Source organism: Vombatus ursinus, unplaced genomic scaffold, assembly GCF_900497805.2.
Source record: "Vombatus ursinus unplaced genomic scaffold, bare-nosed wombat genome assembly UNPS02014768.1, whole genome shotgun sequence".
Classification (NCBI taxonomy): Eukaryota; Metazoa; Chordata; class Mammalia; order Diprotodontia; family Vombatidae; genus Vombatus; species Vombatus ursinus.
Genome location: NW_020954546.1, coordinates 37,725,474 through 37,748,860, shown reverse-complemented (window position 1 = coordinate 37,748,860; position 23,387 = coordinate 37,725,474). Strand labels below are relative to the sequence as shown.

Genomic DNA, 23,387 nt, shown 5'->3' with positions numbered 1-23,387 from the left:
GTTGTGTGAGTGGAGAGAAGGGGATGTATACAAGACATGAGAAGATTTGGCAATGGATTGGATGCGTAAAGTGAGAATGAGGAATCATTGATGATCTCTCAACTGCATCTCCAGCATCTCAGTGCTACAATTAGCATTGAATGAATGAATAAATGAGGTGCTCTGCCCTGCAGGAAACTAAGGGATCTGCATGGGTGACTGGAAATGAAGAGCTGCAGGGGCTGCTGGCCCAGAACCCTCTGGAGATTATAGGATGTAGAGCCAGAGGTACCTTAGAAACCATCCTCATTTCACAGATGAGGAACCTGAAATACAAAAAGTGTTAAGTGGCAGGGCCAGGATCTGCATCCAAGTCTTAGCCATGATTCCAGGTACCAAATAAGTGCTCATGCAGTTCTTTTCCCCTCATCACGATGATACTTCATTGTGACCTGGAGGTGATCTTGGATTTCCAAAGTCTTACCTGGGCATGGGTCCCATCTCCTTACTCAACTGTAACCTCCACGAGGCCAGGGTTGTATCTTCTCTAGACTCGACATCTCTCCTCACAGCACCCCGCACAGAAGAGACACTCAGTAAATGTCTGCTCTGTTTCACTCATTCACAACAGATGCACCTTGGGATTTAATCGCTATGATCTCCACTCAAACATACACAGAGCCCCAGATGTTTATGCAAACAGGTCTTTATTTAAAAATTAGTCTCCCACAGGTGTGCCATCTGATCGCTTGTCATTTCCAACGCCCATATTTGCTGGCTGTGAGCAGAGCATGGTGTACTCTTCTGGGCTCACAGTGTAAGGTGACAGCGCATTCAGAAACTCTGCCAGGGGACACAATCCTGCTGGGCAGCCTCTCACCACTTGTTCCTGGAGGGGAAGGAAAAAGAAGCCAGGAGGTGGACTGAGGCCCATAGAACAACTGCCGCTGTGGATGGCACGGCTCTGAGGGTCCCTAACACTTGGAGGCACAAAGCACATACAGCCAAATGGCAGGACAGCCATGGAACCCCCGACTCCAATATTCCCATGTGCCTGTGTTGTGCTGCCCTTCAGATGCCCAGACTCATGGACGGACCGGGCTCAATGAGGTTCTCTTTCCCCACTCCTCAAGATGCCACCAGTTCCTGGGTCACATAGTATGAAACAATCAAGATGCTAAAGAGATCAGCATAATTGCTCCCTCACCAGCCAAGTCTGTTATTAGTGATCCTCCCAAAGGGCCCAGTGGGACAGAATGTTGCCGTTAACAGGAGGCACACATAGAAGAGGAGGGGTATGTTGGGCCAAGTGTCCCAGAATGCGTTTACAGCAGAACTGAGATGGGAACTGGTGTCACAGGATAGGGTGAGAGCCAGATGGGACTTTTGAAGTAATTAAGTCAAGCCCCGTCATTCTCAGCTTAGAAATATGAGGCCCCGAGAAGCTGAAGTCATACAAGCAAGGGTAGAAAAAGGAGTCAAACTCAGGATCTCTGATCCCAGATTCTGCACCATATTAACTCATCCCTTCCCCCAAGCTGCACCTGAAGCTATGAAGCAGAATTCAGGAGCCTGGCTGCACTCTACCTGTGAACAGATCAAATGCATTGGATGCACTGTGCAGGGGTGAGGAGTGAGCTATAGTGCTGCATGTAGACCCATAAACTGACCAGCCTTAAAGATCCTCCCGAAGAGGACTTACCTTGCCATTGTAAGAAAGTCGAACGAACCAATCCTTGGACTCCTGGTGTTGGTAGAGTTCCATGATCAGGTTTGCAGCATAGGGGGGCCACTTGTGGTCAAAAATCCCCAGTGTTATTAAGAGGGGCATGAGGGTCACGTCATGGGTGGCATAGAGGTAGAGCTTTCTGTAAGAAAGAGTTTCTGAAGAAACCTCTCTGACGTTCCTTACCCAATGACCTTGCAGACAACCAGGGGACTGGATCCCAGCAGAACTCCGTTAAAAGTGCTTCTGATCCAGACCCTGGGGAATCCACTGGAACCCAGGGCCAAGGGTAATAATGAGGAAAGCCACCACCCAGTGGGCTACCCTGGCCCGAGAGGGACTTGAAGGTTTTGGGTGTTCTTTATTCCTGGTCCCTAAAAGCTTGGGCTCCATCTTCCATCACCATGTTCCCAAACTTCTTTTCCTCCCTGTTCTACCCACCCCTCTGCCCCACCCCCAGTTTTGGGTCCCAGGGCTTTACTAGATACCTGGTGTTTCTGGGTGCAGTAGATAAGTTCACTGCTTCTAGCATGTTGTTCTGTAGGGTGTACAGTATGAGGCCAACTGCCATCTGAAGTCCTTCCCTAGGATGGAGGCACGTTCATGATGTCTATACACCTATTGTGCTTAATGTCGTGTGTGTACGTGACTGGGAAATACATAAATATATGGCGTCAACTGCTTTCAAAAGGCTTACACCCTAAAAATCAGACAGGGCCTAGAGACAGAGACTGGCAGTCATTTCAATGATGGAAAAGAATGATAGACACTTTTCCTATTATATGCAGAGGGTCCTTCAAGGTAGTGCTAGCTCCAATCCCGGGAACAAGGGAAAGAGACTTAAGAGTGAGCAGAGGGTAGACCTAGGGAAGAGGAGAAGGTACAGTACAGGCCTGGGCCAAGGCAGTCTGTGAAGAGACGGTGAAGCGTGGAAGGAGGGCTCATTAACTAATAATTTACTGAGTCTACACCAAGGGTTTTGGTCATGGGAGGAAAGCAGAAGATGACGTGGAAGAATGATACCCTGCTCCAAATGATCAACACTGCACAAAGAAATTATAAAAAATAATTCTAAGTCAGTGCACGGGCAAGCATGAAGTGAGCTGACAAGCAGTCCCCGACTTCCTACTGAGGCTCTGGGAACAATCGACTGTGTGATTTCTGAGGTCTCACCAAGATCAAATATTCTAGGAGTCTCAGAAATGGAATCCAGATGTGCTGAAGAGAGGTGGAGTAAAGGCAGGATGACAGAGAGGCAGGAGCCTTTGAGCTGGGTCTTGAAGGTGAAGAAATTGAGGGCTGTGGACAGACAAAGGAGGAAGAGAGAGAAGGACGACGCAGGCCTGGGAGAGGCAAAGGGGTACTTCATGAGCAAAGGTGTGTGGCCAAGTGCAGAGCCCAGACTGGCAAGACCGAAACCACTTTTTAATCTTCTTAAGTGATTGGGGCTGGGGGAACAGAAGTGTACACACTGCTCCCAAAGAGGAGGAAATGCACTGGATTGCTATTATTTTTATGCAGCAGACCATGATGCTTCTTGAAACATTAAATCTTATGCTACTTTCCCCATTCATCTTTCACAGAGCAGCTCCCACTGCCTTCCTGATGACCCACAACCTCAGACTCTTTAGTTGGGGAGACAAGTTAATATTTTTACTGTCAGAAGAGGGGAACTTGCTAATGAGGCTAGCATATATAGGATGACAGGGAGCAACGGGGTAAATCTAATAAGGATAAATGTAAAATCTTATGCTTGGGTTAAAAAAATCAACTGCACTTTGGATGAAAGAGACACAGCGAGACAGCAGCTCACAAGAGGAGGATCTGAGGTTTTGGGCACACCATAGGAGCGGGGTGAGTCATCGGTGGGTCACGGCCACCAAAAAGCTAATTAGATATTAGGGTTCACTGTCACAGGCACCGTGTCCAGAACTAGGGAAGAGATAGGCGAGGCCCCCTCGTCAGTCCACATTTTGATCCCGGTCAGGCCTAGACAACTCATTTTAGGAAGGACACCGACAGAATGTCAAGAAGGTGACCGGCAGCAGATCAGTGGAAGGAACTGTGGCTATCTACCCCAGAGAAGACTTGGCAGTGGGGCAGCAAAGCTGCCCCAACAGGCAGGACTTTGATAGGAAAGAGGCAGAATTAGACCTGTTCTGCTTGGCCCCAGAGGGCTGACCAGGGCACAACTAGGACCAGTGAGGAGAAGCAACAGGGACACATGGAAGGTAACGTGGCATAAAGGGAAAAAAGACTTTAAAAATTAGCATTGCCCCAGAGTGGTCCAGGTCACTTCTGCAGGTAGTGAGTTCCCCGTCTCCAGAGGGCTTCAGGCAGAGGCTGGCTGACCAGTCATGATGGTATAGCAGGGGAATCTCAGACAACTTGAGGTCGCCCCAATTCTGAGGTTCTAAAGACAGACCTCACCCCCGACCCCAATCCCTTCGTGGTCACAAGAACACCCACCTTGTCTCTCAAGGCTTCAAACTAAGAAAGAAAAGTCGCCGAGCAGCAGAAGCTGATAGACCACTGTTTCCCATCATGCCTGACTCTGCAGGCAGCATGCAAATTTGTCAGCCCCAGGGCTGAAGCCCCGGGTCCTAGGGCCTGTCTGTCCCCGCCAGCCAGCACGTCACCAAGATGCAGCAGTCTGCATGAGGGCCAGCTGACAATGGGGCAGGTCTGCTGGGTCACCCTCACTGCCTTCCGGGTCCGAGAATGCTCAAGCAGGGACGCCTTTGGACCAGACATGGAAACAGGAGCCTCACCTGTCTCTGCTCCCCAGGATATAAAGGGCTGTGTCAACAGCTCTCTGCTCAATCATCTGTGTGAATTTCTTTAGCATGGGGCAACTGGGGAGCCCGTGAACCTGAAAGGGCCATGAATTCAGTTAGAAGAAAGCATTCGCTGCCTGGCTCTCTAGGTAGGACCCCACCAAATAAAACCCCAAGAGCTTCTCTGGGCATTCAAGGCCCCCTCCCTGGGCCCCATCTCCTACTCCTCCCAGCCAGACTGAACACTGCTGTTCCCTGAACACACCCAGGTCTTCCTTGACCCTGCTGCCTCCTCTGCTCCGTTATGCTGGCATGGTTTTCTAGTTAATATGATTCTATATAGGCTACAAGGGAGCTCACAGGCCAGCTAGCCTAACCCACCTCATCTTACAGGGGCGGAGCTTGAGTCCTAAGGGGATTAAGCGAGCTCCCCAAAGTCTCAGAGGTATTATGTATCTGAGACAGGATCTGAACTCAGGTTCTCAGCTGGTCCAGCCAGCTCTTTCCACTACACCACACTGTCTCCCACAATTCATACTTCATCAATCTTAGAAAGCAGAATTCAATCAATCAATCAATCAATCAACATTTATAAAGTGACCACTGTATGCCAGGTGCTGTGCTCAGCACTAAAGATCCTCTGGTCCATTTCTTTTATTTATAGACAAGGGGAGGGAGCCGAGGCACACAAAGATTAAGTGTCTTACCAAAAGTCACACAGCGTGTCCAGGACCAGAAACTGAAATCTCCCGGTTCCTCGCCCAGGGCTCTTTACTGTACCATTACCCCCCAGGAATGGCTGAGCTCCAAAACCCAGGGACTCTCCTCCAGCAGCAGGACACTCCTCCCTCCTCTGGCCGCTCCAGGCCAGTCCTGGCAGGCACAGGGGGTCAGGCTCCTTTTCCCCTGAATTCCTTGGGGCGTCTAGCACAGGGCCTTGTACAGGCTGGATCCTCGCTATTTGAGGAATGACAGAATCCACAAATTTCCTGAACCTTCTCAGGGAGCCAGCCAGGCAGCTAATCCACTCGCCCGCTCCTAGGAGAGCTCCCTGTCAGGCACATGGAGGGGAGAGCTACGCAGCCCATATAAGTAGAACTCGGTCCCCCTGCCCTCACAGAGCTTACTTACCAGTAAGGGGATAGGGCGTATACAAAAGCATCACATATTATTCTGTATTGTAGTTAAGTGGATAGAGGGATGGGAGACGAAGGCCTCTGTGAATCTGAGGGGGAAAGATTGCTAAGGGGGCTGGGGAGGAAACTGGGGATAGCTTTATGGGGCTGGGTATGGGCGAGGCCACAAAGATCTATACTTCGGTCATGCCTCTGGAAAAGCAGGAATGAGAAGGTCTAAGACCAGGAGATATAATCTGCCTGGTAACACAGAAGTCATTTTCAGTCACGTCCGACTCTCGGTGACCCCATTTGGGGCTTTCTTGGCCAAGATACTGGTGAGGTTTGCTATTCTCTTGTCCAGTAGATTAAGGCCAACAGAGGTTAAGTGACTTGCCCAGGGTCACACAGCTAGTGTTTGAGGCTGAATTTGAACTCAGGTCTTGCTAATTCCAGGCCTGGCACTCTATCCACTCACTATACCACCTACTTGCCCTACACAGAAGAGCTAGATGCAAGAAATCTAGTCTTGCTTCATTTTTTGTTAGTTTGATCTGGGTGCCAACTTTGTTTCAGCTCTAAAATGTCTGTACATGTTTTTCCTATGCTCTGTTTTGAGTGAGCAGGGTGGGACAGGGCTATAAAATTTCTCCATCTTAATCTCTATAGGAATAATTCCCTTAGGGCAGTGGATGCCAAGAAAAAGAGGAACGCTACTTATTTCCTAATGAAGGGACAGAGGCCTACAGAAGGGAGGGGCTGGAAGGCAGGTCCCGGATCTCTGGACAGGCCTAGAGAGGTCTGGCCTCAACCCTAAGATCACATGGCTTTTAGTTCCGTTCTACCTACACTGGCTCCTGTCCCATGCCCATACACATGCCTGGCCCAAAGTCCTTCCCTTTTCCCTCTCCTGAAGTCAGGGGACTGGGGCTGCTTGGAATCCTGGCTCCAGCACTGACTTTTCAGGGTGACCGGCTGTAAGCTCCCTGAGGGCAGACGCTGCTTCATTTCGGTTCCCATACCCCTAGTGCCCATTGCTGTGCCTGTCATATAGCGAACACTGAACCGCTGCTCGTTGATTGACTGATGGGGAGGATAAAACATACTTGAGATGTTGGAATCGCCGTGTCCCAGGCCTGTGGTTCCTCTGAGGATGGTGCTTTGTCCAAACATTAGAGCAATACTGAACTATGGGGCATTAGGACATGCGGGCACATGTGTCACAGTCACAGTAAAGCATTAGCCCCAGGTCAGTGCAGGGAAAGGACAATGGCCTGGGAGTTGGGGGGCCAGGTTCTGCCTACGACTCCTTAGCCTCCCTGGGCTTCTGTTTCCTTGTCTGCAAAGCGGAGATCTGACTCCATTTCTATAGTTTAAGTAGTAAAAGTCAAGTCTGAGACCCAAACTCCTTCACGTGTCTCCTTAGCACTAAACCAATGTCGAGGGTGTACTGGTCACACTACGTCTGACCAGAGGATGGGAAGAACTGGGTGTCACATTTTAAAAGGGATTCCCTGAAATGTGTCCCAAGAAAAATCACGATCGTGAGGTCTTTAAAACCAAATCAGATGTGAGATGGTTGAAGAATTTTCTATAAATTAGAATTAAATGGTGCTCTGTAAAATTACTGGAAATATGTAAGGAGAGGTTAGTGGACGCCCTGTCAGGGATCCTGTAAAGGAGATCCCTGCAATGGGCCTTGGAGGTTCCTTCCAAATCTGAGATTTTGTAATTCCGGGGAAGGAGTGATTCCCGGGGGAAGGCTGCACTCACCTTCTCTGCTAACGCATTGTCTAACAGAACGAAGAAGTCCACGTCTTTGCTCCCATCTATGCCCATCTCTTCCTGTATCTTTTTCAAATCCTCTGAGATCCCAGGCTGCAGAGAGGCCGACAGCTTCCTGACCCTACAGAGGAAAAAAAGCAGAGCCATCATGCCTTCTCCCATGTTACCCACCAAGGGAAGGGAATAACCAGTCACTCACTATGAGGCCCCATCCCCTGCATGGCACAGGGCAGGAGTGGTGGCTGAGCTGCCATTACTAGAGTGAACAGGTGAGAACAAGTGGGAAGAACCTGGAATTTAGAGCCTGAGAAGCACTGGGTCCCAATTCTGGCTCCACCTTCTCACCACCTCTGGCCCCATCGCTGCTCGGAGCCTTAGGGTTCTCCTTTGTAACATGGGGGTGGTGCTGGTGGAGCAGGGGAGCTCCAAGCCCCATCTCGGCCCACGGGACAATGCTGGACTGAGAGTCAGGACAGCAAGGCTCCAGTCTAGGCTCCATTCCTACCTTGTGTAACCCTCCGTGCCTCAATCTCCTGCTCTGTGAACCAGGGACATCAAGATTTCCACCCTGTGCCAGAGTATTTCCAAGACTAAATGAGAGGATGCAGGGCAAACTTTAAAAAGAAATCTATACAAAGCGCTATACAAGGCAGCATCACCACCACCACCACCACCACCATTACACCTGGATGGCACTTGCCAATTTTCAGATAGCTTTCATGTACATAATCTCACATGATCTTCAAAAAGACCCTTTGACGTGGAAAAAAAGGTTGTGATCCCTTTGGCTGACAAGGGAACTGAGGTTCAAAGAGAGATGAAGTAATTTCTACAAGGTCCTTCAGTGGCAAGGCCAGGACTAGAACCCAGATCTCTCATACTCAGCAACTCTTTCTACTTTACTGCACTGACTCAGACAGCTAGGCCAACCTTAGGTTTCTTTTCAAATGGGACCTATGGCAAGTCCATAAATAATCCCCGAGGAAGAGGTGTACAGTATATTGTAAAAAGTAATGGATTCAGAGGCACAGCAGTCCGGGTTGAAGTCATGGCTCTAGCACTCAATAAGGCATTCAGCAAAGGGTATTCAGACAGGGCCCTGGACTTTGGGTCAGGGAGCCCTGGGTTCAAATCCCCACCTCAGACGTGACCTTAGATGAGTCACTTTACCCCTGTGGAAGGAGAAGGTTAGACTGGACCTCTGAGGTATCTTCCCATTCTAAATCTGCGATCCTATGTCTGAGTATCTGGGTGACTGTGGAGGCCTTCCTAAACCTCAGTTTTCTCATTCAATTCAATACTCACTTTAGTAAATGGTAACTAAGAGCCAGGTACCATACTATGCACTGGGGACAGAAAAGGCAAAAATGAAAATGCCCCTGTCTTCCAGGTGACACGGGGACAATAATAACCATCTAGCCTACCTCATAGCTCACATGGGATAAGTAGACATGAAACTATTTTTTAACTAAAAAATGAGAGGCAGTGTGGTGTACAGAGCACTGGACTTGGGAATCAGGACGACCTGAATTCAAATCCCAACTCAGATGGTTACCAGCTGCATGACCCTGGGTAAGTCATTTGACTCCTCTGGGTCTCAGTTTCCTTATCTGTAAAAAAGGGGTTAGACTCAATAACATAAAAGTTCCCTTCCAACACTGGGTCTATGAGCCCATGACCCAATGACCTAAGCTGTTATTATTCTGTACAATTTCTGTGGTTTTTGGCCTTGTAAACAATTTCCACATGAGGAGAAAGCGCCACCAGACCATACCACTTTCTCCCATGATAGAAACAAAATGGTTCGAGATCCTCTTCGACTCTCCCCTCCCCCTACGTCCCAACAACAGGCCTTGCTTCTGGTCAGCTATACTGCAGCCATCCCAGTTCAGGCCCTCTTCTCTGCTGGACCAAAGACGGTTTAGTGTTGTGACATGGTCTCGAGACGTGAAAGTCCTGGGTTTGAATTCCAGCTCTGTAAGAACCCTGGGCAAGACATTCACCCTCTCTGATACCGTGTCTTCATTGTAACGTGGGGATGGTACCCATATGGAATATACAACTATGTAATATAACTGCCTCACAGAATTAAGGAAACTCTCGATAAACCTTACAAGCACTGGAGAAACATGAGTCACTGTCATTAAACTCTTTTAATAGCCTTGAAGGAGAGCCCGTAACAGAGAGAAAGCTGGCCTTGAAGCCAGGAAGACCTGGGGTCAAGTCCAGGCTCTGAGTGACCAGATCGTGTGGCCTGGGGCAATGACTTACCCACTGAGCACTCTAAGTAGCTCTCGAAGGCCACAAATGACAAAGAGGTGAGAGCCTGCCCTAACGGAGGGGGCTTCCTTACTCAGGAAATCAGAGGTCCGGTCTCTATTGCTAGCAGTCTTCTCGCTGGGTTTCCTGCCTCAATTTAATCCCTCTCCTCCATCTCACTGCCTGAGTAATCTCCCCAATGTGATTCTATGACTGTGCCTCACTTCTGCTCTGAAATCCTTGCCCCCCAAATAAAGGAGCCCCTTGTGCTGCTCCTGGCATTCAAGGCATTTCCCGATATGACCAGCCTTCTCTTGCAGCACCCCCCTTATTGTTCTCCATGTGGCCCGTCTGCTCTGTTCCCCATCAGGAGCTTGCCTGCGCTCATTCCTAGGGCTGGGCTCACACAGCTCCGCCATTTCTATCATCTCAAGGTCCTCCCTTCCATGAAGCCTTTCCTGATCCTCCCCAGGCAAACTCAATTAGATTTGACAATTGTTGATTAAAGTGACCTCTCCATCAAATTCTTCAGAGCATTGCGTCCGGACTGCTCCTTTCTATTTCTTCCACTAAGTCTTGTGTCCTAGGTATTTGCATACTTTCCCTACTGCTCCATGCTTCAGAAGCATAAGATCCTTAAAAGTATGGCCTGTGCCCTCTTATCTCTGCATCACTGCAGGAGCAGTTAATGCACTGTTGGAACCGAAAACTGACAAAGGATCTGGATTCCAATTCAGCCTTTCTCACTATCTATGGCCAACACTGGCCAAGTCCCTTCATCTCTCAAGGCTTCTGTTTCCCGGGTCAGGTGATCTCTAAGATCCCTTTCACAGGTTCTATGATCCCATGATCCTTTTCTACCCGTCTGGCAAGAGAAGTTTCTTGGCTCTCGTACAACTCTTTCTAAAGCTATTGGGACCCCTATTCCCCATCAAGTGGGCAACAGTCCCTTTACAAACTTTCTACGTGAATTCCCTCACCTCGTATAAACCTAAGAGATTTTCTACTGCTCCTGATCAGGAAGCTAGCCCTTGTCTACCCATAGGCATGAGACACCCAACCAGATTTTTATATAATTAATTATACATACACATACACACAGTTCTATAGGTATGGGCATTTGATATCTATATATAGGTATATGATGATACACATATACATGTATACATTAAATATGTTAAAATAAATATACAAAAACATATAATGCACATATATACATACACATACCTACAAGTATGGTTATTTGATATATACATATATGTGTGTATAGTATTATATACACGTACATTTATACATTAGATATGTATAAATAAAAACATATACACACATATACATATACACACACACACACACATATATCTTCTAATAGAACATAAGCTCTTTGAAGACAGGGAATATTTCATTTTTGTCTCTATATTCGTAGCACAACGCCTGGCATGGGTAAACATTTCATAAATATCTGTTGATTCATTAACCAACACTGAGTGATGGGAAGATTGGAGGAAGGCAGCGTTCTTTTAGTAGGGGACACTTCGGAGGGAGTAAAAACCCTGGGGGTGTGAGGGGGCAGTTACCTGACCATCTGTCTCAGGGAGTGGCAGTTTTGGTAGTTGGGGTACAGGATTTCAGAGTCTGCTTCATCAGTGAGGATGGTGACTGGACCTAGGGGAACAGGCAGGAGATTTCAGCATCACGTCTTCCCATCTTGCCCAGGAGCATTCTCATCCATTTAGCGGCCTGTCTCTTGCAGTCTGAACAACCTCCTTTTCTCCCAAGGGGTCCAGGTAGAAGACTGCTCCCACACTAGACAGAATTGCCTGAATCCGCATCCCACGCAAACAGGACCTAGCTGTGCCAACCTAACAAGAGAAAGGAAATCACAGCTGCCCAGTACATCTCACCCACTGTGAGTCACTTTGGGCAAACTGACCAATCATGTCCCTAGGACTGGAGCGGAACCCAGAAAGGACAAGCATCACTATGGCAGAAAGAGCCCTGGACTTGGCACTGGCATCATGAGGTTCAAGGAGGTTTGTGACTGTGGGCAAACCACAGGGCTCTTCGTGTAAAATGACACATTATACCATGAAGTGCTACACAGACATGGGTTACTATCTGTTCATTCCATGTTCTTAGGGGGCAAAAATCAGTCACCAGCTCTTCTGAGTTGCAAGGGCATCAACTCTAGTCTCCCCCTGACTCTGCGGCATCAACATCTGCTCTGCTTTCTGCAGACCACAAGCAAACAAAGCCTACTGAGCCGCGTGATCCCTAATAGCTACAAGGCACATCAGATTCCTGAGCCACACTAGGGAAACAGAAGTTGTGACTCATTCAAAGATGGTAACTCTCGGCACAAGAACATCACACATTTTTGACAGCAGCTACTGTCCAATCATAGCGTGGACAGGTCCTATTGTCAATGACTAAAGGCTATACACCCTACCACCTTCCAGTCCGTCTGCACTGTGCAGGGAGAAGACAGGGTGGTGTACGGAAGGAAGAGAAAGTGGGAGGTGCCCACACCACCCAAGCACAAGCCTCACCAAATGGCAGAGGAAAGAGCCGGAGGGCAACAAAGCTAAGCCACAGAAAGGAAGCCTTTCAGAATGAATGAAGGAACACTAATGAGGGGCTTACTCACTGGGGACACAAATGGAAAAGCAGGACAGGCCTGGCTGCGATCACCATATTGACATTTTGTCTCTTGTACTGGTAACTCTAAGCCCATAACCAAGACTTTTGGGAGCTTCTTGGCATTTATCACATAATGAAACCAACCCAGCTACGACAGGAAGAGCACTGGCTCCCCAACATGGAACCTGGGGTCAATCGTGGGCTGAGGAGGCCTCTGGCGAGAACAATCCCTCCCAGCCCCAACCATGCTTCTAGCACTTCTGAGAAGAAGTTATTTATGTATTAAAAACAGGAGTAAATACCAAGCTACACTCTAGTAGCAACCCCCGCTGAAGACACGTCATCTTGAAAGGAAGTAGGCTACAGCAGAAGCGGTGTTGGGTTTGGAGTCAGCTGTCCTGTGATCTTGGGCAAGTAACTTAAACTCCACCCTGTCCCTCAAGCTTCTTGACCGTTGTATCCTTAGCAGTGTCTGGCATCTAAGTGACTAACAAATGCTTTCTCATTGCTCAATCCAGGTCATGGCAACTGTTATGTACCAGCTTTCTTTCTAAAGGGCCCCAGCTCCTGGCCAACCATCTTTTCCTCAACTCCCACCCTGATACTGGGGGCTTCAACATTTCCTTAATTTTAACAATACATGATGACTAATATTAATAACTGCCACTCATATTGCGCTTTGCACACATTACCTCCTTTGACAATAGCTGCTACTAGGGGCAGCTAGGTGGCGCAGTGGATAGAACACCGGGTGTGCAGTCAGGAGGACCTGAGTTCAAATCTGGCCTCAGACACTTAATACTTCCTAGCTGTGTGACTCTGGGCAAGTCACTTAACCCCAATTGCCTCACTAAAAAAAAACAAAAAACAAAAAACAAAAAAACCCAAACAAACAAACAAAAAAAGACAATAGCTGCTACCTCCCCCTGTTAGGATGTAAGCTTCTTGTGAGTAGTGATCATTTCATTCTTCTTATCTATATCCTCAGTGCCTGGTATACAGTAGGCACTTAATAGTGTTTGTCGATTTACTGAATAAGAGTCCTTGCTATAAAATCATCCAGGCTCCATTTGAAGACCACTCCCACCTCCACCTCCCATCATTAAGGGGTCTTGAGTCAGCTCATTCCACTCTTGGACAGGTCAGATTTGATAGAAGCCAACCCCTGCCTTTCTCCAACTTGTGCCTTAGCTTCGTTCTGTCCTCTGGGGCCAAGGACAGGTCTAATTTTCCTTTATGGAACAGCCCTTCCAGGTTTAGAGGGGCCCTGAAAAGTGAGGGGCACATCCAGAAGCTGGTCGCTAAGATGGCAAACAGACCAATGCCACGTGAGGATCAAATGGAAGAAATGGGGATGTTTAGCCAAAAGACACAATTAGCCACCTTCAGTTATACAAAGAGCCATCATGCCTCAGAGTGATTAGCCTTGCTTTGCATGACCCAAGGAGGCAGAAGCAGGACAAGTTTCAGCCCCATAGAAAAGAAAATACATTCATAACTAGGACTGCCTGTGGAGGTCATGAATTCCCCATCCCAAAAGGCCTTCGGGCACAGATTCCAGACAGTCACTTGTCAGAACATGTTATCCAGGGATTCCTGGTCAAGTCTCGTCCATTAAGGACCTCTGGTATCCTTTTCAGTGCTGCCATTCTATGACGAGCGGCTATGGCATGTAGGTTTACCTCCTAGCCAGGGAGTAACAGGGCATCAGAATCCTGGACCCAGAGATGAAAGGTTCTACCCCTTCTACCATATTTCATCTGAGTTTAAACTTAATTTCATTATCATTTCGTTCACATAAACAACACTCCAGGAACCGTCATCCCCTGGGGAAGAATTAAGAGAAGACACAGGTTTTGCTCGATAGGCCCATCTGGTACACAATTAGGCCTATCCAAAGCCAAGGCAGCCACTGTAGGCCCGATTCCATCCAGGCCAGCTGAGCCATCTCTCCCATCCTCTGTACCCTTCCCCATGCGGGGCTTTCCCTCATGCAGGGTGATTTGTGCGATGACTGCTGAAGACTGAGGGCAGACGACCCTAGGAGGGAAACACTGCCAGGCAACACAGAGGATGTCAGCCAAAGAGCAGCGTTCCCTGGACTCCAAGCACAGGGGAAGGGGGAGGATGTGAAAGTAAAGCAGAGGGTTTTGTGAGCTTGAAAAACAGGATGTTCAGTGGCTAAGAGCCTGGGGCCAAGACTCTAACCTTCTTTCTGGTGTTGGAAAAGTCCAGCAAGCAAACACCGGGTTGATTCCAGATTCCGAAATATGTTAGTAGAACGAGCACTGAGGGAAAAAAAAGCCTCTTAAGCGGAGTGTGAAAGTAGGAAGACCTACTTATTTCTTGGCAGGATGACTGCATCGAGAGAAACACTTAAGGTCAACTGGAGCCTCATTTTCAATGGACTGTCTTCCCTAACACGGATCACATCCCACAGGACCACAAAACACATCCTCCCCGTAAGCCCTTTGAGATTAGTTAGGGGATGGCAATGGAAGATGAATACTGAGTGTCCTACCATATAGGGAAGGGGAGGGTTAGGGGCCAGAGGGGGTCTCACGGGCTTAAGACCTCTAGAAAGGCACAACTTTACAAGGGACTCATGTGACCTCTCTAGAAAGGCACAACTTTACAAGGGACTCACGTGACCTCCAGCGGATTGAACGTCGGGGAGAGGAAGTGGATGTCTTCTACATAGTTCCTTCTCAGCCTCTCTCCCAGGGCAAACATTTGCTGCATTCCCACTTTGGTCAGTTGTCCTGCAAACACGCCACCCTGGTGCAAAGAGAGGATGGGGGGAGAGAGAAGGGAAGAAAGGAGATGGAGGAGGGACAGAGTCCCCATAACAACCCACTGAGACCTTGGCCAGCACAAAAGACTCGGGAGCTTATCCCAGGCAGAGCTAGGAAATGTGGCTCACCTTCAGCTTGGTCTGTTGGTATTCACTGTCATAGGGAGAGGGAGGTCTGGGTCCACCAGCAAGATTAGTTACTACGTAATCAAACAGAGTTTTGGCGGGGATCTCCAACAGGGTGGGATTCCACTCTACCTGTCATAATAACAAAACCGAGATGCTATGAAAAGGACTGCTTAAAAGCTTGTCAGACATGATATCCAGGGATTCCTGGTCAAGCCTCTCCCATTAAGGACCTCTGGTATCCTTTTCAGTGCTGCCATTCTATGACGAGCGGCTATGGCATGTAGGTTTACCTCCTAGCCAGGGAGTAACAGGGCATCAGAATCCTGGACCCAGAGATGAAAGGTTCTACCCCTTCTACCATATTTCATCTGAGTTTAAACTTAATTTCATTATCATTTCGTTCACATAAACAACACTCCAGGAACCGTCATCCCCTGGGGAAGAATTAAGAGAAGACACAGGTCTTCCAATTAACTCTAAGCACTCAAGAGGGACTGTCTCATCTGTTACCACGACCCCTGGGAAGGAGGAAGAGGAGGTTCTAGATAAAGAAAATTTGAGGCACAGACAGGAAGCCTCTGGTAGCACTGAGGACTTCGTCCAGGCCTCCCAACTATAAGTTGTTCTTGACTGACTAGATTTCACTGTGACAGTGAGGCACCTAAGGAGAGACAGCAGGTAGCACTTTCAGGCAAGTCAAAACTCCAGCCAACACCACAGCCAGCACCAGCCCCTCAGACCCGGATGGAGAGAGCCCAGCACCCCGAACCCAAGAGTCTTGAGAGGAGCAAAAGTCCTGCTTTCAGCCTGGGCCACAGAGTCAAGGGGCGCTAGCCACCAACACCAGCCACTGACCAACTGCCAATGGGAGGAAACAAGCATTTACCAGGTGCTGACTATGTGCCACGCACCATGCTAAGCACTTTGTTGGTTATTCGGTCATTTTAGTCATGTCCGACTCTTCGTGACCCCATTTGGGGTTTTCTTGGCAAGGACACTAGAGTGGTTTGTCATTTCCTTCTCTAGCTCATTTTACTCATGAGGAAACTGAGGCAAACAGGGTGAAGTGACTTGACCAGGGTCACACAGCTAGGCAGTGTCTAAGGAGGAGTCCTAGCACTCTATCCACTAAGCCATCTAGCTAAACACTTTAAAAATGTTATTTCCCTGATTCTCATAATGAACCGGGTGCTGTTATTATCCTCATTTTAGAGTTGAGGAAAGTGAGGCAGGCAAGGGTTAAGTGATCAGCCTAAGATCACTGAGCTAGTGTCTGAGGCTGGATTTGAATTCAGACCCAGCTCTCTATTATCTACCTTGCCACCTAGATGCAGGTAAGCCCACCAGCCCCTGGAGCAGCAGCACCTCCAGACCACTGGTCCTGCTTCCAGCCCCCATATTCATCATTACCGGAAGCAACCGCTTTTGTGACAGCCTCTAGAGTCCCTGACACCGTCCGACGGATCGACATTAGAAATGGATATGACTTTATCAGCAGAAATGACAGTAAAGAAGATTCATCCCTGTCTACGTTGCCAATGACCCTAAGGACCATGGTGTCTTTCCACCTGACTCCGGCTGAAACCTCCTATACTTGTTTTCTGCCTGTCAGCAGGTGAGCTCCCTCAGGGTTGGGCCGGGTGGTTGTTTTTCTGTTTGTAACTCCAGCGTTTAGCACAGCATTTTGCACATGGTGAGCCCTTAAACGCCTTTTCCCTCATTCATTCATTTTCACTCATTCGTTCACAAATAGCTGTGCAAGTTTAGGGGAGTCACTTCATTTCTGTGTGACTCAGTTTCATGGAGGTTGGACTGGAAGACCCCGAGGTCCTTTCCAGTCTAAAGCTATGACCCTGTTAGTTACAGAATGAAGCCACCAAGGAGTGGGGCGAGCACTTTTAATTATCTCCAAATTTCCACTGGGGAATCCTGAGGATGTCTCACTAACAAGCACAACTTGAGAAAAGATGGAGTACAATACACGGTACAAAGGCTGGATTTGGATTAGAATATCGGTGGTGCTGTGCTGGCTACCTGCTGTGCTCTGGGACTCCGGTTCCTCACCCTTTACCCTAAGCCTGAAGCCCCTTCCTGCCCCAAGGGCACCACAGTGGCTGCCACAGCAGGGGCCGCTCCTCACCTTTCTTTCTCTTGGTCCAGCTTCTTGAACAAGTGGTCTCCATCTGTGGCTCACTACCTAGTCCTTCTTTAATCCTCTAGACTCTGTTTCCTGTCCCTCTTCACTTAAAGATGACCGATGGCCATCCCCTCCTAGACAAACCCAACAGCCCTTCTCTCCTCCACCTTCCTTTCTCATTCTCCTTAAACCCTCAGCATCCTTCGGCACGATGTGTCACCCCTCTCTTCCTCGATTACTGCGATAGGACCCCATTCTATTTCTCTTCCGTCTCTGACCAGATCTTTTCCACTCTCACCCGCTTCTCAAAGGCCAATAGTTTTTGGGCCTATGTTTTGTTCTCCTGTGTTGTCTCTGTCCCTTGGAGAATGAATCTATTTTTACAGCTTTAACAACCACCTCCGTGCAGATAGTTCCCAAAATTCCTATTTCCAGAACTGTCCTCTAACTCCAGCTTCCTTGACTCATTCATTTAACATACCCACATTCCCAGCACAGGGCTAAGCACTCTGGGAGATACAAGGGATAAAAGGTGACCTTTACTCTCAAGGAACTTACAATAGAGTGACCTACATCCCGATGGAGACATAGATGCGGAATGGGGCGTGCATTCTGTGGACTTGGTCACTCCCGTTCGTTTAACTATACATATTTGTTCTAAGCACTTTGTTTTTGCTTTTTTTGAGTAGGGAGAGAAGTGAGAAGGGGAGAAAATTAATTCTGGTTAATTGAAAAAAAAAACTAGCTAGGAACACAAAATCATGCAAAAATGAAACAGGAAATGAGTCAAATAACCATATTTGTCAAATAGCTGTGGACTCAGAGGATCTGGTTTGGAATCCTTATTCTGTTACTTTCTGCCCATGTGAGTTTAGGTGAGTCACCGATCACATCTAGGACCTCATTTCCTCATCTGTAAAATGGGAAGGGGGTATTCTACATGATCTCCAAGGTCCATTCCATATGTAACTCAGTACAAAATGAGTAGTGAAGGCATAACTGTGAGTGGTGAAAGGGAAAAGCTTGCTGGTCAAGGTTAGTAAGCGACTTTGGCATTGAAGAATACAGCAGGAATTAACAGGTAAAAAGCAGAAGGACATTCTAAGTGGATGGGACATAGAGTAAAGGGACAAAGGTGGGAATGACCATATGGTATTGAGAGGGCAGCAAATAGTGAAGTCTGGCTGGAGTTGATGGGTTTAGTTAGAATAGTGGCAGATACTTGAAGTCAGACCATGGCACTGCAGACTTGCCTATGAGACATATCCACTTGCTTGCTATCCTATCCCCTCATTTAGCACGTCCAAAACCAAACCTTCAACTTACTCCACCAACCAGGTCCCCTGCCCAATGGCATTATCAGTCACTCAGGCTCAAAATCTTGAAATTATCTTAAGACTCATCCCTTACCATTATCTCTAGAATCCACTTCAATAACCTTGTCTTGTCAGTTTTTCCCTTGAAATATATCTTAAACCCATTTCTTCCTTTCCATTCCCATTACAAACCCCTTGACTCATCTTCCCATCAAATGGCTTTCCTAACTCTGCTCCCCTAGAGATTTTTTTGTCCAGTGACCACAGGGTGTACTTCCAAAACCAGCTTGGTAGAGAATTGAGAAGGTAGAATGGAAAGAAATCAATGGAGAAGCAGCACTGGATAGGAATCAGGAGTCTGGGGTCCTAGTCTGGGTAACCTTGGGGCAAATTACTAGATGGCACAGAAAGTGAATGTCCTTCATCCCTCCCTTATCCAAGCCATAACTCTCTTGGAAACTAGCTGTGGTATCTAGTGCCTAAAGACAGAATTGTACTATAAGCTAATGTTACTCAGATGTCAATTTCAATCAGAACAATCCCAAATGGTTATTGGGCATCCACAACCATGGTGCCACACTATGGCCCTTCCCTCCAAGTGAAACTCACATAGCTCTTCGTTCTCCTCTATCAGGAAGAGACAGGCATATGTGCATAGCCACATAAAGATCATTAAGAATTAGAGTCATAGGGCAGTGTGATACAATGGAAAGAACACTGGCTCTGGAACAAATCTGCCCTCTAACACTACCTGTAACCTTGAGCAAGTTACTTAATCTGTAAAAATCAGTGCTTTGGACCCGATGATTTCCAAGATCTCTTACCTTGATGAGTTTGATCATATTGATGAATTTGAGGTTATCGGTAGGAATGCCAGATGGAGATATTCAAAAAAGTTAGAGATGTTGCATTAGAGTCTAGGAAGGTAAAAGGGACCCCAGGCCAATTCTCTGCCTTAACACAAGCTGTATGACATATATAAAACTCTCTTAATCTCAGTTTCCTTTTCTGTAAAAGGGGGTTGGGCTAGACAACTTCCAGAAGTCTTTCCCAAATCTGTAATTCTAATTATGTGTGTGTACGTGGGCATACACACACACACACACACACACACACACCACCCCTATAAATTCTACTCTAAGGGATGTGCCGCCTTTATCAGAATGTTTGCTTCTCAGGGCAACAGGCCCAGTTACCTTGCTTCATACAGTGCACTCTGAAGGATCACCCACAGTCCAGATCACAACCCCTCTTCACCTTCCTCCAAATCACCCAAGGGCAAGTCTCTAGGACTCTCAGAAGGAAAAGCAAAGAAAAACAGAAGCAGCAGAAAAACAAAGCAGATGAACTAATTCACCTGGAATGGTTCTTCTCAGGGCTGTTTGCTTTTACTGGAAGGAAAATACTTAAAAAGAGCTCTGAAGAGAGCTTTGGCAGGTTTGAAATACTAGAATCCATCTATCCAGGAAAGGGTGGTACAGAGGATGGCAATTTGGTCTCACAAGCCAGTGGAGGACAACATGCTTTATTTTTCAGATGCTAGACCATCCCCAGGGCCCTGCCTCAATGCTAAGCTGGAGAGAAAACTCTGAGGTATAAAAACAACACTGAAAAGTTCCACCAATCCAAAAAACATGTCAAAGCTGCTCAAAGGGGTCCAGAGAATTTCTGGTGCATCCCCAGAAAATTGGCGATTACCCAGAACACAAGTCTCTCAACTCTAAGCATGTTTCCTCTGATAATGAAAATCTTTGTCATCTGTACGGGGTTTTATAGTTTGAAGTATCTTTACATTGATCTCTGAGCTGTACTTCACAATAACCTTGTTAAGCAGGCAATACAAAGTGTTTATTATCCCCAGGCTGTCTGCTAATGAAGAAAATGATTCCTAGAGATTGCTATTTGGTCTATAATTAGCCAAGCAAGCTCTCAGTTTTTATAAAATTGTTGAGTTTTAAAATCACCAATCCTTTAAAAATGTCTTTACTTTCTTCAAGTTTTTTTTTAACTGATTGGTGATTTCATTGTTATTGGGAATTGCGAGCTGATGAAACTCCCTCCAGCACAGCCGGGCTCTGACAGTTTAAATGACTTGGCCAGAATTACACAACACGTGTGTACCCGCGCGCACTTGAACCCAGGTCTGTCCCGTTTCTGAAGCCACGCCTATCCACCAAGCCACGGTGCTTTCTGTTCTTACTTTCTAATGTCAGTTCCTATTCATCATCCTTCCAATAAACCAAATCCAAAGGTCTTTTCTGTCCTTCTCCTCCAGCTCTCTGAAGCATGCCACTCCCTCCTTTACTAAACCTTTTCCAGGTTTTTCTGCCTTCCTGACTGCGACTCTTCTTACTCTGCTCCCATCCCTTGAACAGAAGCAAATGCCCCAAGGCTCATTTCTTGTCCTTCACACCTGGTTTCATACACAGATTCAGTTACAAATTTTGGAGGGTGACTCCCAAATCCCTCGCTATCCTGTCCTAGAACTTGACTGCATTTCTCACTTTTTAGGAGCTCTCCATCTGGAAATCCCACTGCAACTTCAAACTCATCAATTTCAAAAGTCCATGGCACACCCCTGTCCCTCAAACTTGCCCCTTCCTCAACTTATTTAGATCTGTGGCTGATACCATCATTTGGTCCCAAAAGCTTATTACCTTAGAGTAATTTCATAATCTGCCTCCCCCTCAAATCCATCAGTTGGCAAATCCCACCAGTTTTGGCTCTGCAATACCTCCAGCACTCACCCTTATTCCTTTCTACTCCCACCAGATGCAGCCTCATTTTTCCTCACCTGGAGAAGCCTCTTCATTGCTATTCCCATTTCCAATACATCCCCTTCCCCAATCTCTTCTTCACACTGCTGTCTGAATGAATAATACACCTTTCTAACGCACCTCCTGGATGTCAACCCTCTCTTCAAAAAATTTCAGTGCTTCTCCCTATTAAAGTCAAAGCTTGTGATCTCGGCCTTTAAGGTGTTTCACTGATTCCAACTCACGTTACCAGCCTTATTTCATAAGGCTACTTCCCCTTTGCATTCTCATGCTTTGCTCATAATACCTCCTCTCCACCCCGTCCCATCCAACCCTTCTGCAAAAGTCGTCTCTGGATCCGCAAATGACTCACAGCAACTTTGGACATCTCCATCAGTTATTCAGTTGTGTTCTCACCGAACTTGGACTTCTTCCCTTCATTTCATTAAAGTAAGAGATCATTTGTCAATAGGTCAACCACATCTTATCTACCTTTGTATCCCTCAGCTAGCTCTAGTGTTTTGTAGGAATTAGGATCATAGGATCCCACACCTAGGAAGAGGCCTGCAAAACCTTCTAATCCAACTCTCTCATTTTACAGGTGAGGAAACTGAGGCCCAGAGAGGTTTTAAATGCCCTGCCCAAAACATCAGAGATGGGATTATAATCTAGGTCTTTTCCCTATTTTACCACATTGTCTTCCCTGGATACTTAATTTAAAGCATTATTTGCTGACTTGAATTAAGCTGCGTAGGAAATGGAAAGCAAGGTGGGGGTGAGGGGGAGAGAGATGGATGCGGAAAAGCTTTGCTGGATATCAAGAAACACCGCTGGGACGTTCTTAGCCAGCAAGTTCGGGGAGGCGGCCTCTTTCACTTGCGTGGCAAACACCACTTAAACCCACAGTCCCCGGGCCACTGGCGGTTGCCCAGGTTCCGGGGATCAAGCATGCACAGACTTGCAAGGATCTTGCCAAGCGCACCTGGACGCCCCAGCGGGGCTCCGGGGAGCAGCCCAGCCGATCCGCGTCCCTTTCGCAGGTCCGGCCGTCGGAGGGGACGGAAGGCACCTGCGAGTGAGCGCCCGGGCACTGCCCCCCGGCCGCCGCCCCCCTCACCTGCTCGGCCTGCGGGAGCTGCTTGAGGGGCGTCCGCGCCCCGTGACGGAACACCACCTGCACCATCTTCAGCTGCAGCTGCTTGGGGTCGGTGGCCGGCGGCCCTCGGTCAGCACGCAGCTCGGCCAGGGCCACCTTGCGCTGGTGAAGGCAATAGGCCAGCGAGGTGAGGACGCCCACGGGCGCCCAGACGCGCATGCTGAAGAGCCTGGACAGCATGGTGTCCACGCCCCGAGGCAGGCGAGCGCGGGGCTCACCCGCCGGACGGTGCGCGGGGGCTCAGCGGCCACCAGCAGCGGCGGCTCAGGCGAGCGCCGGCATTCAGCCCGGGGCCCCCGCTCCGGACACTCGCTGCCCTCCGGGGACCGACGACCGAGCCGCGTAGGAGGCTCCCCTGCTCCGGGCGTACGCTCCCCCGGCCGGTCCTCCCCGTCCAACTGCCTGGGTGCGCCGGCTCCCGACGACGGCCAGGAGAGCCCGAGAGCACAAACTCCCGTCCTGCCCAGAGCCGTTCAGCGAGCGGACGGTCGCCGGGTTCCCGGGACAGCCCTTCCTATCAGCAGAGTGCCCCCGCCCCCGCCAACAAACGGGCCGGGCCGGGGCAGAGGCGGGGGGAGGGGGGGGCGCGACCACGCGTGGCCCGACGGGAGATGGAGTTCCAAAGCGAGCCCGAAATCGGAAGCTCCTGCAGCGGGATGAACTTCAACTCCCAGCAGGAAGCGCGCTCAGCCGGGCCCTGCACGCGGAGGTTCTCCCCCCGCCCTCAGCCCAGACTTGGCTCCGCCCCTCTTGTATTGTCCTATGGGACATCACCCTACAGCCCCCTCCGTTCCCCTCCTTCGCCTGATGCTTCTCCATTG

The 23,387-nt window shown here is 48.4% G+C and overlaps 1 protein-coding gene across 1 annotated transcript; it reads right to left on the bottom strand.

Moving 5' to 3' along the window:
* Window positions 1-669: 669 nt before the first annotated feature.
* LOC114043403 (lysophosphatidic acid phosphatase type 6-like) lies at window positions 670-22,761 on the bottom strand. The gene is made up of 10 exons (XM_027862509.1): window positions 22,528-22,761; window positions 15,202-15,330; window positions 14,926-15,056; window positions 14,487-14,566; window positions 11,216-11,303; window positions 7,371-7,503; window positions 4,477-4,577; window positions 2,194-2,289; window positions 1,682-1,847; window positions 670-868 (listed from the first exon to the last, which is right to left on the bottom strand). Exons 1-10 carry the CDS (start codon window positions 22,744-22,746, stop codon window positions 698-700), a joined length of 1,314 nt encoding a protein of 437 aa, XP_027718310.1. The 5' UTR covers window positions 22,747-22,761; the 3' UTR covers window positions 670-697.
* Window positions 22,762-23,387: the final 626 nt, after the last annotated feature.

Excerpts from the sequence above, each read along its gene's own strand:
- LOC114043403 (XM_027862509.1), bottom strand. The coding sequence starts at position 22,746 with ATGCTGTCCAGGCTCTTCAGCATGCGCGTCTGGGCGCCCGTGGGCGTC. Across the intron at positions 14,567-14,925 it reads TTCAATCCGCTGGAGGTCAC|TGCTCGTTCTACTAACATAT; the intron begins GTGAGTCCCTTG and ends TTTTTCCCTCAG. Across the intron at positions 4,578-7,370 it reads ACAATGCGTTAGCAGAGAAG|GTTCACGGGCTCCCCAGTTG; the intron begins GTGAGTGCAGCC and ends TGGCCCTTTCAG.